Below are 16,496 nucleotides of genomic sequence, written 5' to 3'. Positions count from 1 at the left end.
TACCAGGCTTGATGTGTCACAGAATAATAAAAAGAATGGAGAGGCATATGCATATGAATGTTAAATTGTTTATGATATTTATTACTTCCGGTGATATATTTTGATGAAAGAATGAGTTTGATATATGTGTGTGAAATTAAAGGTAATATTTATATACACTGAGTTGTGGCTCATATAAACCACTAATATTTTTCAGGAATAAGATATCAATGATGCGTGGGTTGATGTGAGTTACAGTTATTATAAGGGTCGGCGGCTGACGCATTTTTGGCAACCTTCTCCTCCTCATCATTTTTGCATGTAGATAAATGTATAGTATATAGAGTGGTGAGAGGGTCCCACTACAGTTTAGAATATTTTGAAATATGTACCTGATGTAATATGTGAATTTTATGTAGTTTACACGTGGATCATTCATTTTAAATTTTGAATTTATTTATTATAAGTCTATACGTCAAGAAAGATTTGGGTGTGACACTTTGGTTGCGAAGCCGGATAACGGAAAAGCGAATCTACTTGAAAACTAAGCAATCGAGGTGGGCTTTACTCTAAAAACTCTCTTTTATTTTATCAAAATGTTGTTCGGGGTTATAAGGGTGGTTTAACTGTTATGTCATGCCTATGTTTGTTTAAATGTGATTGTTGGATATGCTTATACGAATTCGGGTCTGAGTATGGGCCGCAAGCCCTACCAGTACTCTTTAAATGAAACCCTAGTCTGTGTTTACTTCTTTGGAGTCGGTTTCGGGTAGCAGCCGCCGCATTTATTGTACCCTAGGAGGGCGGGCTGTTACATTGTTCTTCCTTCTACAAATTAATTTTTCCTATTTTGATTATTTTCCTTTTAGTTATTTTCCTTCTAGTTTTATTTTCCATAAGTTTAGGATTTTCATTTGCCTATATAAAGGCTTCATTGTTGAACTGAAAAGACGGACTTTGATTAATAATATTATTTTCGTTTTTTCACAGAAACTAGGGTTTCTTTGATTAATTCTTCGTTCAGTCTTTTTCTCCATATGTTTTGCATCATTTAATATCATGATCCAAGTTGATTATCAATGGTTGAACGTAGACATGGCGGTAGACGTGGCGATGCTTGTGGCGGCGGTCGTGGTGGGGGACGTGGAGATCTCCCAAACGAAGAGGTTGCACGACAACGTGATCTACGCGACATCGAGAACGATGATCTGAGACAAACAACAGGTTTGAGACCTCCATCGCGACATCGAGAACAGTGATCTGCGAAAATAGGTCTGAGACCTACAGCGACGATCGGCGCGACCGGAGAAGCGTCGTGGAAAATCCAACCAGATGAGTTCTATTGCGCCGGAGCGTCGTTCAATAGACGATCCATTATTCAGCGACGTCTTTACATCATATGATGCGGATGAACTGTCGAAAAATAGTAATAGCAATATATTTTCGATGCCGGTGTATGATACGCCTGTATACGATGAGGATATATTCTGTGAGCTCCCCGAACCACCGAAAAATAGTAACAACAAAATACTGTCGATGTCGGTGTATGACAAGCCTGTATACGACAAGGATATATTGCTGATGCCGGTGTATGATAAGCTCGTATACGACGAGGATATATTGTCGATGCCTGTGTATGATAAGCCGGTATACGACGAGGATATATTCTATGAGCTCCCTGGATTAATGCACAAATCTCCGTCTCCTTCTGTGAAATTTGACGACGTTGTCGAAGACGAGGGCGTTGTCATCCATGGCGATGAGGAGTACGACGAGGTTGAAAGGGGAAACCGCCTCCTACAGCCCATGGCTGGGAATTTGTTGACTAAAGAACTTGAAGACTTTAAGAGCAATCCAGCATCTGATTCAGTTAATAAGCACTAGAGCCATTTAATGATTCAGAGAATTATATACGTACATAACCACTCTGTCGACAAATGGGCTGGAGTTAGTGAGGCCAGAGGAGACTATCCATTTAGCAACCACACGCTGACTTTTCAGTCCTATGATGCATCTGCAGCTCATGACCAAAAACTTGATGGATTAATACATAAAGATGTATTAAAACTTTGGAGACCACTTAACTAGCAGGACGATGATTGTTGTAGTCGGAGAAATTTTCAATAGGTTAAGATGCTATTTCAATAAAGCAGACTCGAGGACAGACTCGAGGATGAGACTTTTTTGAGAAGGGGAGTATGATGCAGTTATAAAAGACAAGATTTGGAGGCTAAGAAAATTATATTTTAGGTTTTATTTATTTCCTAGTTAATAGAATTAGTAGATGAAAAAATATTAGGAGTAATTGTTTTTCCTTCTACAAATTAGGTTTTCCTATTTTGCTTATTTTCCTTTTAGTTATTTTCCTTCTAGTTTTATTTTCAATAAGTTTAGGATTTTTCTTTGTCTATATAAAGGCTTCATTGTTAAACTTAAAAGACAGACTTTGATTAATAGTATTATTTTCGTTTTTTCACCGAAACTAGGGTTTCTTTGATTAATTCTCCGTTCAGTCTTTTTCTACATACGCTTTGCATCAGAGGGAGTACTATCTAAAAATAGGACTCACATTTCCACGGCCCGCAGAGACAACACAATTGATTCTGGAGGACGGATTTGCAAAAATGACTCACATTCCAACAGCTTTTTCTACCACCTTCTTTTACAAAGTCAACAATTTCTTAAAATCTAGGCCAATAAAAAATGTGACATTTTATTTGAATTTTAAAAAATTGATGTGTTATTGTTTAAAGTAGATAGAGTAAACTAAGCGAGAGAATATACTACTCTCTTCATCCCTATGTAGTAGAGGCGTTTCTTCTCGACACGAGATTTAAGAAAAGTTGGGTTATGTGAGTTAAGTAAACGAATAATAAAGTAGGAAAGGAAAAAGGTAGAAAGATGAAAAGAGAATAAAGTAACAGAGTGTAAAGTAAGAGAGAAGAAAAGTTGTTGTTTTTTGCCAAAAAGGAAACGACTCAGCTACAGTGGGACAACCCAAAAAGAAATATGACTCAGTTACAGAGAGACGGAGGGAGTAAAAGAGAAGATAACGTATTTGACAAAAAAGAAAATAATTTAACTACCTAGGAATAACTGAAAAAGAAATACTCCCTCCGTCCCACTTTAGGAGTCCCGGTTTACTACTTTTGGGTGTCCCACTTTAGGAGTGCCGGTTGGAATATTCCATTATTGGTAATAGGCCTCACATTCCTCTCACCTTTTCTCACTCATATTTTATTATAAAACTAATATATAAAAGTAGGACTCACATTCCACTATCTTTTTTACATTTTATTATAAAACTAATATATAAAAGTAGGACTCACATTCCACTATCTTTTATCATCAACTTTCCTTTATATTTCTTAAAACTCGTGTCGAACTCAACCGGGACTTCTAATGTGGGACAGAAGGAGTACAACTCAACTACCTTGGAGTACAAGGATATCGAATAAATTGGGTCTTAAGTAGTTACTTCTGCGTAAATATTTTTATAAAAATTGAAATGTAAATTTTTTAAATTAACATAGATTTTCAACTTTTAGACCATCTCCAATAGTATACTAAAATCTAAAATGATAGGTAACTAGCTTTAATAGTGCTCAAAAACTAATCCCATTTTTGGTTTTTGAGTGAAAAATACCTATATTTAGGTTTACACTTAACCAAAACCAAAAAAAATTCAAATTTTGTGAGTAAAAAATGCATAATATAGAGATTATTCATTTAAGTTTGAGTTTAGCGTAAATTATTGGAGTAAAATCATATTTAATGTCACATTTACACTAAAATGAGTTTGAGTTTTGTGTAAATAATTAGTGATGCTGTTGCGAGATAGGTTTTGTCATGTACTCTGTTGAATGTTCATTCTATTTAAATCGATACTCCCTTCTTCCCTGATAAATGAGTACTCACTCCGTCCGTGAAAAAAGTGTCTTATTTTATCATTTTAAGATGTTTGCGATTTAAAGTCTCATTTATCTTTTCATTCAAAGTGGGTGGACTTCACCATTCACCTAAATCATTACTCTCACATTCTATTATAAAATAAATATATAAAAGTGGAGTCACATTTCAATAATTCATTTCCTCATTTTTCTTCACAAAGTCAAAATACATTCTTAAAATTCATGCCAAATCAAAATAGGACTATAAATAGAGGATGTAGGGAGTATAAATCTTTAGTAGGGCACGATGTGAAATTGGTAAATTAAGAGAGATGAAGAGAAAATATAGAGAAAGTAATGTTAGTAAATAGTGAGATCCTTATTACTAATTGGAATAACTTAAATACTCCTAAATTTAAAAATATATTATAAGAGACTAACTAAAAAGAAAATAGTTCATATTTACCGAAAGAAGCATGTTTATTAAATATAAATATGGAGTAATCTTTAATAGTTTCTTCGTCCACCATTAATTCGTACACTTAGATGCGGCACGGTTTTTTAAAAATGTAATAGAAACTAAGTTGAAAAAATTAATCGAATTTGAGTCAATAGATAAGTTTCGCCATTTTAGTCAATCTTTAGACCAAGTTCAAAAAGAAAAGTTGTCAACCAATACTAATCCTACACATCATTCTAAATGTGAATCCACAATCCACTAACACTCATTTCACTACATTTTCCCTCCATCTCTCTTACTTTTCTTATCTCTCTCTTACTTTACCAATTAAACACTAAATCCCGAGCCATTCACAATCTTGTCTATTTTTCATGGACGGAGGAGAATTAGTTTTATACTAATAAATATAAGTGGAAATGAGTTAGTGTAATGTGGGATTCAATACCAAAAGTAGTACTACTTCATATGTCCCATTTTAGGAGTCATAGATTTAGTCTGTCTCACATTAGGTGTTCCAGTTAAAATATTTCATAAATGGTAATAAGCCCCGCATTCTACTATCACACTCCACTCACATTTTATTATAAAACTAATATATAAACATAAGACTAACATTCCACTATGTTTTTCAACTAATTTTCCTTTAAATTTCTTAAAACTCATCCGAATTAAATTAAGACTCCTAAAGTAGGATGGGAGGAATAAAAAGTAAGTGTGACAATTATTGGTGGATGAATAAAAAAAAAACTAATGACGAGTAAAGGCTGACAAAAGAGGTAGGAGTATTTGTTTTCTTATAGAATGCACTATTCACTTTTTAACTCACAAAATAATACTCCCTCCGTCTCATTCAAGATGGTCACCTTTCTTTTTTTGTTTGTCACAATCAAGATGGCCACTTTCCTATTTTGGAAATAGCCCTCTCTCTCATCTCTCCTCATTAAAATATTCAACTACTTTTTTCATCTCTACTTTATTCCACCTAACAACACTTTCTAAAATCTCGTGCCACTCAAGAATGTGGTCATCTTGAGTGAGACGGAGGGAGTACTCTATTCGTCCCCTGTTAAGTGTCCTATTTGGTTTCGGCATGCATTTTAAGAAATGTAAAGAAAAGTGAGTTGAATAAGTTAGTGGAATATGAGTCTCACTATATATACTCCTGTATTAATTTTATACTGAAAATATGAGTGAAATAAGTTAGTGGGTTGTGGCGGCTGTTAGGTTTGGTATACTGAAAAGCATGTTTCGAGCAAGGTTCGCGCGAATAGAATCTTGCTTGTATACGTAAAACTCTACAATCCACTTTTAACCCGATTCAGTATTATTCGAGCAGTCTCGCACGAATAGAATCACTATTATTATTACATTGTGTTTGCTTGTGCATTTATAAGATGTTTTACAAACATTTAAATGCATAAGAAGTAAACAAAGTCTAAGTCTTTTGCTTAGTAGACCGGTTGTGGGCGTCGTCCACTTTAAGGTAACACGGTCGGATCTATGCAATGCTTTGCAAAAGAAAAAGAAGAATTTCACAACCTAGATAGGCTTTGGCTACCTAACGTGAAAGGTTGCAATGTCAGTCCACATATTTCTAAGCCTTACTGAAATAATTTGACATTGGTGTGGTATAGCACTGAACGGATCTAACAGCAAGACGTGTCATTATGCTATCTACTGAAAGACTAGGTCTTGATAAAATGTTATTTCTTAATCTACATATGTTAGCATTGAGCATACGGTATTGATTATGCACTACTTTGACTTATCAAATGGTGCGGGTTTTTCGCAACCCAATAATCCCGATATATTGGGTAGTGGTGATTAATATCTAGCGGTGCTAGGATTGCTATTATGTTGAAACGTGCACGAGGTGAGTCTCGTTTGATAATGTCCTCAAGAGGAGCTCGAACAAGGTTTTATTATTCGGAAAACTGGCCAGTTGGAGTTTTATTACTCTATGAATAATAAATAAGTGTTTCTTGCTAAGTCCACTCTTGGAATTAATAAGATATTAATTAATTAAGTCCATAGCAGACATTAATTAATTAATGGACATTTATATCTTAAGCGCGGGAAATAAATAATAAATAACGGAAACCCGGATTACTTGTAATTTCGGATTTGGATGGGGAGAGTTCAATATTACTTCTGTAGTGGCTGCTCGTAATATTCCAATATAAGCTTGTATTAAATTGTGGGTTCAATTTAATTAGTAAAAAGCTAATTGGGGAGCCCATATCCAAAACCTTCCATAGATCCCTGTCTGGGCCCATAAGGAACTTAATATAAATAGGAGAATAAATGAGACATAAAGAATCACAATTTTCATACTTGAAATTTTTCGAAATTTTCGGCCCCCCCCAGCTGAAGGAGATTTCGATTTCTACTCCTTTTCCCAAAAGGATTTCTTCCGTCTTCTTTATTCGAGTCCTAGTATTTTGATAAGATCAGCCCACCCCGATATCGAGATACAGTTCGGGAACCAGAGAGAAGATCTGTGGTCTAGTATTGAAGATCATCATGTGGAGAAGGCGCGAGCAATCGTCGATTCTTTGGAGAATCAAATCGGTAACTCTAAACCGTAGTATTCATGTTTAGGATTTACTTTCTATGAGCATGAATTATTTGCGTTCTAGCATGCAATTTTCTGTTTAACATGTGAATTGATTAATCGCATAATCGGTCAAATAGATCCGTATCTAATTTATTTGTTTTGTACAAGACACCAAACCCCAGCAGCGGCTAGTTATCATTTACGATAAAATTAAAATAACACTGAGGAATGGACGAAAATAACAAAATATGATACTTAATGGGGATGGAGTAAGTAATGTACTGCTGTTACATAATCACTTTTAAGTCATAAGTTAGGAATATGAAGAGTAAAATAAGAGGGATAAGTGTTGACTTTTATTAAAAGAGGAAATGTGCCAACTTTAATTGAACATCCTAAAAAGGAATATGTTCCAACACTAATGAAATCGAAGTAATACTTCCTCCGTCAATGAAATAATGTCCCGTTTTGCTATTTTGGAATGTCCGTGATTTAAAGTCTCGTTTATTTTTTTTTCATTTTCGATAAGGGACCACCGTTCACGTAACTTATTATATTTTTATTATAATATTAATATATAAAAATAAGTTCTATTTTTTACTAACTCATTCTCTCATTTTTTATAAGATTAAATAATTTCTTAAAAAATAAAATACTATCACTATAAAAAAATGTGGTTCACTTTATGCGGGAATTAATAATACTGCTTACTATAAACGACCGTGCACGCAACAGCATCACCAAACACCTCTTCTCTCACCAAACTCACCTTTTACTACACTCGCTTTCGCTTTGCTCTAACACCAAACGCTACTCTCTTCTCAACAATGGTGGCCCAATCGGGGAAATGGATGGTGCTCGCGGCCACCATTTGGATACAGGCCTTCACGGGGACTAACCTCGACTTTTCGGCCTACTCTTCCGAGCTCAAGTCGGTTTTGGGGGTTTCGCAGGTCCAGCTCAACTATCTCGCCACCGCCTCCGACCTCGGCAAGGCCTTGGGCTGGTCGGCAGGTCTTGCCGTCATGTGGATGCCGCTTTGGGCGGTAATGTTCGCCGCCGCGGCGATGGGGCTCGTCGGCTACGGCGTGCAATGGCTCGTCGTTGCTAAAGTGATTACGCTGCCGTATTCCGTGGTTTGTTGTTTTCTCTTTTCCCCCAATTTGATTAGGTTTTGCTGATTCACCTCCAATTTTCTATATTATCGAGTTACAGTAAAATGCAAGAATGCAATCTCGTAATCTTGCAAATTCGCTAGTAATTTGATTTGGTTGGATTGATCTGGAAATATTTGAATTCCTGAAGAAATCTTATTCCTTCATACTCCTTTTACATTGGTGTTATTGATCTTCAATTTGATGAATTTCTCTTGATGATGCATTGGTGTCTCAATCCTCTATTCGTATTACTATCTGCTCCTTTGTATATGAAATTTTGCATCACTGAATTGAAATGCCAATGTGTGTTTGTGTGTGCGTTTCTCCCCAATTTTAATCATTTATAGTGATTGACTTGATTGAATTGATCCCTAAATTTTAACTGTAGGTATTTATACTTTGCTTGTTAGCTGGTTGCAGCATCTGCTGGTTCAACACAGTCTGCTTTGTTCTCTGCATCAAGAATTTCCCCTCTGCAATGCCGTTCGCGCTCTCCCTCACCGTCAGCTTCAATGGTGTAAGCGCTGCTCTGTACAACCTCGCAGTGAAGTCAATCGACAGTTCCTCATCAGCTGTTTACCTCCTTCTCAATGCATTGATCCCCCTCTTCATATCCGTTGTGGCTCTGATTCCCATTCTTCACCAACCTCCTCCTCTATATTCTCCGGATCCTGATGTTGTGAAGCGCGACAAACGCACGTTCCTCGGGCTAAATGTGCTAGCTTTCTTCACAGGCCTGTATCTCCTCTTCCTCCATCCATCAGATTCATCAATGGCCCGCCTCCTCTTGTATGGCGCCATCTTTCTCCTGATCCTCCCTTTAGGGATCCCCGGCATTTTTTACGACGGAGAGTGGCTTAACCGCACAATCTCCTCTAGCTTCATTCTTGCTGCTGATGATGATGAGGCTGATAATCTCCAGCTACATAAACAGCTCCTTAGCCGTGAAAATGAACCAGCCTACTCCGCTGCACCTAATGGCATTTCCAGAGAGAACAGCAGTGTTGAAGAAGGTAGTTCCGGTGAAACAGTGATGCTCGGGGAAGAACACAAAGCAGGAATGCTCGTCCGAAGGTTGGAGTTCTGGCTATACTACATCGCATATATCTGTGGGGGAACTTTAGGGCTTGTGTACAGCAACAATCTTGGGCAGATTGCTCAGTCGCTCGGGCATGGTTTGATGACATCAAAGCTCATCGCCATATACGCCTCCTTCTCCTTCTTCGGCCGCCTCCTCTCCGCTGCTCCCGACTTCATACCAATGTAAGCAAGTAGGCACACCGATCATCTTCCATTTTGCATATATTTGCAGAAACTTAAATTATCATATTTGCAGGAATAAGGTTTCCTTCTCAAGAACTGGTTGGCTGGCCATCGCTCTCCTCCCCACGCCAGTCGCCTTCTCCCTTCTCGGTGCATTTGGAGGCAACGCCCTGGCGATCCAAGCAGGGACAGCTCTGATCGGGCTGAGCTCGGGCTTTATATTCGCTGCCGCGGTTTCAATAACCTCGGAGCTCTTCGGGCCATGTGGTGTGAGTATGAACCACAACATCCTCATCACCAACATACCCATTGGATCCCTCGTCTACGGCTACCTGGCAGCAACAGTTTACGACTCCAATGCCACGCCCGGTGCTGCAGGCTTAGGCGAGGCGTTGGTGTGTATGGGGAGAGAGTGCTATTGGCTGACATTTGTGGGGTGGGGCTGTGTTTCGGTTGTGGGAGTAGTGTGTAGTGTGATGCTGTTCTTGAGAACTAGGCATGCTTATCACAGATTTGGGACAAGTAGAAGACCAACTATCTGTCTTAGTGAGCTAGTACACACAGGTTGATAATCTTGTATGATTGATTGCACATTAACAAAATGATTAACAAAATTTAAAGAAAAATTTGAATTTAGATGAGTTTTCTGATTTTCGCATCGAGGTAGATAACCCATCTAGGGGTAATTCTATAAAATAATGAGTTTTTAGAGTATAATTTCACTGATGAATACATAAATGAAATTCTCTAACATCTTGTTTCTCATCTTTCGTTTCTCAGCTTCTCCCTTCCATTTCATTTTTTTTTATATAAACTCAAATTTAACAAATGAAATTATTTAATTTTGTATAATCACGTAAATTAGTCATCAATGTCGAGGTTTTGATTGGTAGCATAAATTGAATAAATTATTTAGTTTGACTACAAAAAATGCTGACACAAAATACAAATCTTATCAAATTAGAACTTACAATAAAGGGTAAACATGTTTAATCAAACTCTACTATAAACTAGGAGCTATTCGAAGATCTAGCAACTCGTGATGGTCACATTTACAATGTTAATTATTTTGAATACCATGGCAGATGAAGCTTCAATCCTTTCTTCAGCTCTGGACGTCTACATTTTTTCGTTCTTTCTCCGTACTGGGAGGCTGATGCATGAGCTATTACTCAAATCTGGATCGAACTGGGTTTTAAAACCGGCATCACTATATGGACCAATCCTACCCGACCAAGGTAGAATGTTCTCGAATACTGGACTCAATTTTAGGTAACCAAGCTTCATCACTCGGTTCTCCCTTTTCTTGGTCCGAATTTCGTTCTTTGCTCCTTATATTCTTGCTCTAGCCTTTGGCCCTGAAATGTGATCAAAATGAGTCTAAACTTCACCTTAACAAGTGCATAAAAACATGATAAAACGAGACTACAATTTGATTCACGTCAACTGCTTATAATCGTCAATTTGATACACATGCAACAATTACATTATTTTTGTTTGAAGGCAGCAGTTGAACCAAATTTGTATTAGATTCATTGCAATTTTTTTTAATCTTCAGAAAACATGTACGCACAATTTATTTGCCTGCTACTCATGTTTACTTTCAATCCCATCATCACAAATTCTTTAAATTGTAGTACTAACACAACACTATACACAACCAAACTTTACCTCTCTTGAATCCTTCTCAGGTGTCTGTCTTACTGCCTGGCTTGCGCGAGTCCAACGCATCCGGAGCAGCATCTTGCCCGTGGTCCAGATGCACGATTGATGTTCAAGATGTTCTATGCAATGAGGTGGTTTCACCTCACCACCTATAAAGCACATATCAAGAATGCAGTATTCGGTTATTTATGGGAATCTGCATCCGATGAATTTTCACATTGAGTGTGAAGAACGAAGTGACCTTTTTGCCTAAATCAAGTGTTTAATTATGGCTAAGTATCTTTACTACTGAAAAAATGTGTTTTTTTCTTCAAGAAAAGTTCTATTGACTTTCATCAGGCTCAATAAATCTAACATAAAACAGAGCTAAGAGAAACTTTACTTTACCGGGTGTGTCCGTCTAGGCTGATGAATTCGGCCCTTGAGGATGCTCGAGGGTACTGTTTAAGCTCGTTCAAGATTGCCTCTCCCCCGTCTGTGATGCAACCTGGGTGAGGAGCGATTGCTATTTCCTCGAGTGCAGCTGCAGAGGATAACATATATTTGAGGAACTCCATTTCGGAGTCGTTCCCACAGAAGAGCTGCATCTTGATGGACTTAAGCCGAGCCAAACACTTCAATGGTTCTTGTGATCGCAGGAAACCGGCAACTGAGTCGACCGCTTCATAGGTATAACCCTGCAAGCGAGCACCATACCTGATCTAATTCACCGAGAAGAGAATTTGAAGGATGACTGAAACTTACTGTGATTCTAAGTTTCTGTAAAATGGGACAGCTTCTGATGATGGAAATTGCAGATGCAATCTCTGCAATCTTTTCGAAATACATATTGGTGAGGTGAAGATTTTTCAGTGATTTCAATGCAACGGCCAGTTTTTCGGGCGCTGCACCATACCTAAAAAGGCCCTATAAACCCGAAGAATCAGTTGGGAATGCAAATACAGTTAATATGATGAGAGAGTTAAGAAGCTATAATTGACAAGTTTTGATACCTCCAACGCGTTTGCTTGCAGTTCTAGCTCCTCAAGTGCAGGGAGACAGCTTAGGGACTCTGCCAAGCTAAACGAGAAGCCATTTTCCACGTTGGACTCGGGCGAGAAAGCCAATCTAACATCTCTAAGAAGGGGGCAGTTCTTGAAAGAAATGGAAATAAATATCCCATTAAACTCGAAAAGTTTCAATCTGGGACCGGTGATTTCAAGGCAATTGAAGGAAGTACAGTGGAACAGTATCAGTGTTTGGATTGCAGAGCAAGACGCCAAGAAATCCCCAAACCTGTCGGGAACGAGACCAACATTCTGAAGCTGGAGGGTCACAAGCTTGTTGAATCCCTCAAATCCGAGAGGAGGGTCAAATGTACAGCTCTCGAGCCTCAAGTTTCTTAGGTGTCGGAAAGTGAAGAGATGAGTCGTTAGCCTATGTTCCCCACCAATGGAGACACGGAGAAATAAGTCCTGGAGGGTGTCGTTTGGGAGGAGGTGAAGCCATTCATCGATTTCAGGGCAACTTCTGAGAGAAGGGACTTGGACCGTGAATCTCAGAAGAGGTCCTCGATGATGCCTCAGAACATGGTGAATAATTGGGTTAAGCTCGCGACCTTTCAAGAACATCTGGTCGAAGCAAACATCAAACACGAGTTCTGGGCAGGTGAGCCATCTGTGCTTCCATTCCCTCGATAATAGGCTAGTCCTCACCATCTCTCGCAGAGGCAAACGACTAAGAATGTTCTCGATTATGCTACGAGGCAAAGTGGTGATCGTGTCCACCCCGGATGCTAGATCATCCATCTCCTCATAGACAGGACTGGACACAATACACCAAACTTCAGAAACCACTCTTAATACACAAAAACAAGCATCTCAAAACACCCCTAATCCACAGTTTGCAAGATTGTATCTCGGATTAAATATGTAGTGTGTTTTGGTTCATACTGGATGGATAATCACGTGATAATTAGTCATAGTCAAATCTCACAACTTAATCCTAGATTATATCTTGGTACTATTCTATCTAGAAAACCAAACACCACCCTAATCTATCAAATTATGCAGAACTATAAAAATAATACTACACTTCTCACATCCCTCTCTCTCTCTCTACTATAAAAATAATACTACACTTCTCACATCCCTCTCTCTCTCTCTCTCTCTCTCTCCCACGCACACAAGCAGAGGCAAGTCAAATATATTACCAGATTACAAACTCCATTGATTCTCAATTCATACTCTCATACAAAAACAACTTACAATCGGAATATACACATTCCCATTTCAAAAATCAAGAACGAGAAGAATCAACCAATAAAAGCAAGCGTACTCCTAAACCCAGAAATTAAAATTAAAATTAAAAAAAAAAAGAAGCTTTATTGGTTACCAAGAATGTCCTCTCTCTTGAGAAAGTTTGCTTCTGGTGAGAATATTGAACAATTTGAGGAAGAAAGCGAGGAACAGCAAACCATTTAGAATGTATAACCAGGGAGACATCGATGTGGGTTAACAAGTTCTCCAGCAAATCATATAAATTTCGATTCTTTCTTGTTGATTCGATAAGGATTTGCCAAACTGTCACTATAGAGATATCTTATTTGTTTATAGTTTTAGTGATCGGCTGTTGTACCAAATTTAATATTATAATCAAACCAAATCACACGTGTTGGTCCATTCTTACTCTATAAGTGGTAGTAAGTATTAACGATAAATATAAATAATTAGAATGAAGAAGAGAAAATTCAAAATGTCTCATATTTTTTTATTTACATGATTTTAAATAAATATTTTATTTTATTTTTATTATTTTTAATAAATAGATATCATATTTCACTAACTCATTCTATGCATAATTACTACTATTATAAAACTAATACGGAGATCGGAGTACTACGTTATATGTATCAAAGTAATTGAGTCATTTCATTTTTTTTTAGCAAAAAAGTCTATATACTCTCCTATTATACTTTCTATTCATCTCTTTTGTTTTAATTTTTTTTTACTTTAAATTTCACCATATCAATTTCTTAAATCTCATTCCTAAAAAGACAATAAAAGTATATAAAAGTAGATCCACATTCCATTAATTATTTCCATCCACTTATGTTCCCAATGTTAAACAAATTTTTAAATTTATTATCCGTCAAATATAAAATATTTAATGGATCTGATGAAGATATTTTAATACGGTCAAAAAGTTTCCAATGTTAAGCAAAATTTTAAATTTATTATCCGTCAAATATAAGATATTTAATGGGAATGATGTAGTTTAATACGGTCAAAAAGTTTCCAATGTTAAGCAAAATTTTAAATTTATTATCCGTCAAATATAAGATATTTAATGGGAATGATGTAGTTATTTTAATACGGTCAAAAATTTCGTTCCAAATTTCATCTCTCCTCTCCGTCACTTCATGTCTATGTTAACACGCATACAGATACATCATACATGTACCAATGATTGTCGAAGGTTCCAAGAAAATGTTAGGCGATGGTAGGAAGAAGGATTTCATTCATTTGGGATTTAATGGAGAAATGTGGCGATTTACAACTGACCTTATCCGCTGAGATTTTTAATTGTGTATGGAGAAGGTGTCAAATCTAAAATTAAATTAAATTTCTTTTACCATATGTTTCATGATTAAAACATTCTTATTTTTCTCAAGTTAGGTAATATTTCATCTTGCCGATTGTTCTATTCCACCGACACATTCCAATATCTACGATTTGATTTGTTCGAAAACTGACTTTTGAGAAAATTGACACAGTGATTCATGACTATTTCTGTTTACTTGTTAAATTCATGAAAAATAGTCATACTTCTTTTATCCCAAAAAATTGAGTCACTTTTTTTTTTCTTCTACTCATTTTGAAAAAATCATAATAAATAAATAGAGTGGATAAATAATATGTTTTATTTAAAGTAATCAATTCTTCTAAGTTTTATTAAAAAATGTTCGATAAATATTTATTAATAATGATCCATACTCTATAGACTCCATACGTAAAAAACTATGTTAATTAAGAAAATCGGAAATAGTATTATAAAGTTATTACCATAACCATACTCCATAGACTCCATCTTGTAATTTAGTTATTTTTATTTTGTTATCTTTTCTCTTATGTTTTCCAAATTACAATCCAATTTTACCAAATAGTATTATAAAGTTATTTTTGCTATAAAATTTTGTCCCACATTATTGTTTCTACGGATATTACCAAATCTAAAAATGAAATTTACTTATATAAATATAAAACTCATAAACCGGATCATTCAACAATTTTTTATTTAATGGTGTATTGTTTTAATATAAGGATTAACTATGTTTAAATTTATCATTACATTGGCGGTTCGGAACCGTGAAACCGACGGTTCGGAACCGTCCGGAACCGGCGGTTCGGTCGCGGTTTCGGTTCAAAAAATTTGGAACCTGAACCGAACCACGATTCTAAAATTCACGGTTTCGGTTCGGAATATTTTTCGCGGTTTCGGTTCGGAACCGTAACCGCTGGTTACGGTTTCGGTTTTAACCGCCGGTTCGGTAAACCTTAAGCAGCTCTATCCCCATCCATGCTCTTTGGCAAGAGCATGGATGTGGGCCCGAAGCCACATTTATTCATTTTTAATTATTTGTTCTTCCACAAGAGCACAACACCCACATACTCTTCCACAAAGTATGCTCTTACACTATTAAGGGTCTCACCATTCTATTATTCAATTTAAAAACTTCAATTACTAAAAACATTTTCATAATATTAAAATACATTCAAAATACCCAAAATAATATTACAAATTACTAAAAAATTAAAAACTACATAATTGATGAATCTTGTTGCTTCCTAATTGAATAATTGATGAATCTTGTTACTTCCTAATTGAAGACACAAGAAAAGGCTTATATATATATATATAGGCTACAAAATTGGGAATTGCGACCATAAACAAAAACATACCTATCTTAAGTAAAAATTGACATTTGATGAGAAACATTGACTGATATTACTACTCTTTGATGTAAAAAAAAAAGGTCGAAAAATGGCTATATTTATGGGAATCTGAAAAAAAAAATTATTTTTCAAATTATTTTCAATTTTTTTATGAATTTTAAAAAAAAATAACGAAATAAAACATGCCAATCGCGCATGGGGCGATTGGGCATCACGCCGAATGGAACGCTGCCGTGTCACCCTTTTCTTCGGCACGGTGGTGCTCTTCAGCAAGAGCACCGATGCTCTAATACTCTTTCCGTCCATAAAAATATGGGCATTTAAAATGGTACGGGATTAGTGTACAATTGGTAAAGTACGAGATATAAGGAGAAGAGTAATTAAAGTAGTGTTGGTGGATAGTGAGACTTGCTTTATTATTAGTGTTTAATGAATTGTAATTGTAAGTCATATTAGTATAAATACTAAATAAATTGATATATATGATAATGAATTGGTTATAACTTTTCCTAAATGGAAATGCCCATATTTTTATTGGACGGGTGAAAATGGAGCTAATTAGTGTTGCAAATCCATCATCACAAATTCTTT

General features: G+C 36.3%; 2 protein-coding genes across 3 annotated transcripts; one reads left to right on the top strand and one right to left on the bottom strand.

The window, feature by feature from the left end:
• The first annotated feature begins 7,645 nt into the window (after window positions 1–7,645).
• On the top strand, window positions 7,646–9,942 carry LOC125219313 (protein NUCLEAR FUSION DEFECTIVE 4-like). Its single transcript, XM_048121254.1, has 3 exons — window positions 7,646–8,022; window positions 8,432–9,306; window positions 9,380–9,942. The coding sequence occupies exons 1-3, from the start codon at window positions 7,714–7,716 to the stop codon at window positions 9,873–9,875; spliced, it is 1,680 nt and encodes a 559-aa protein (XP_047977211.1). The 5' UTR covers window positions 7,646–7,713; the 3' UTR covers window positions 9,876–9,942.
• Window positions 9,943–10,240: 298 nt separating this feature from the next.
• Window positions 10,241–13,543, bottom strand: LOC125185426 (F-box/FBD/LRR-repeat protein At1g13570-like). Of its 2 annotated transcripts, none has more exons than XM_048081953.1 (6): window positions 13,345–13,543; window positions 11,964–12,774; window positions 11,716–11,877; window positions 11,354–11,648; window positions 10,978–11,120; window positions 10,241–10,664 (listed from the first exon to the last, which is right to left on the bottom strand). In XM_048081953.1, the coding sequence occupies exons 1-4, from the start codon at window positions 13,452–13,454 to the stop codon at window positions 11,355–11,357; spliced, it is 1,377 nt and encodes a 458-aa protein (XP_047937910.1). In that variant the 5' UTR covers window positions 13,455–13,543; the 3' UTR covers window positions 10,241–10,664; window positions 10,978–11,120; window position 11,354. The 2 variants fall into 2 exon arrangements, with proteins under 2 accessions (XP_047937910.1, XP_047937909.1); XM_048081952.1 differs by having other exon boundaries at window positions 11,359–11,648.
• Between the last annotated feature and the right edge of the window lie 2,953 nt (window positions 13,544–16,496).

This window comes from Salvia hispanica, chromosome 4 (genome assembly GCF_023119035.1).
Source record: "Salvia hispanica cultivar TCC Black 2014 chromosome 4, UniMelb_Shisp_WGS_1.0, whole genome shotgun sequence".
NCBI classification, from domain to species: domain Eukaryota; kingdom Viridiplantae; phylum Streptophyta; class Magnoliopsida; order Lamiales; family Lamiaceae; genus Salvia; species Salvia hispanica.
This window is presented reverse-complemented; position numbering and strand designations above follow the sequence as displayed.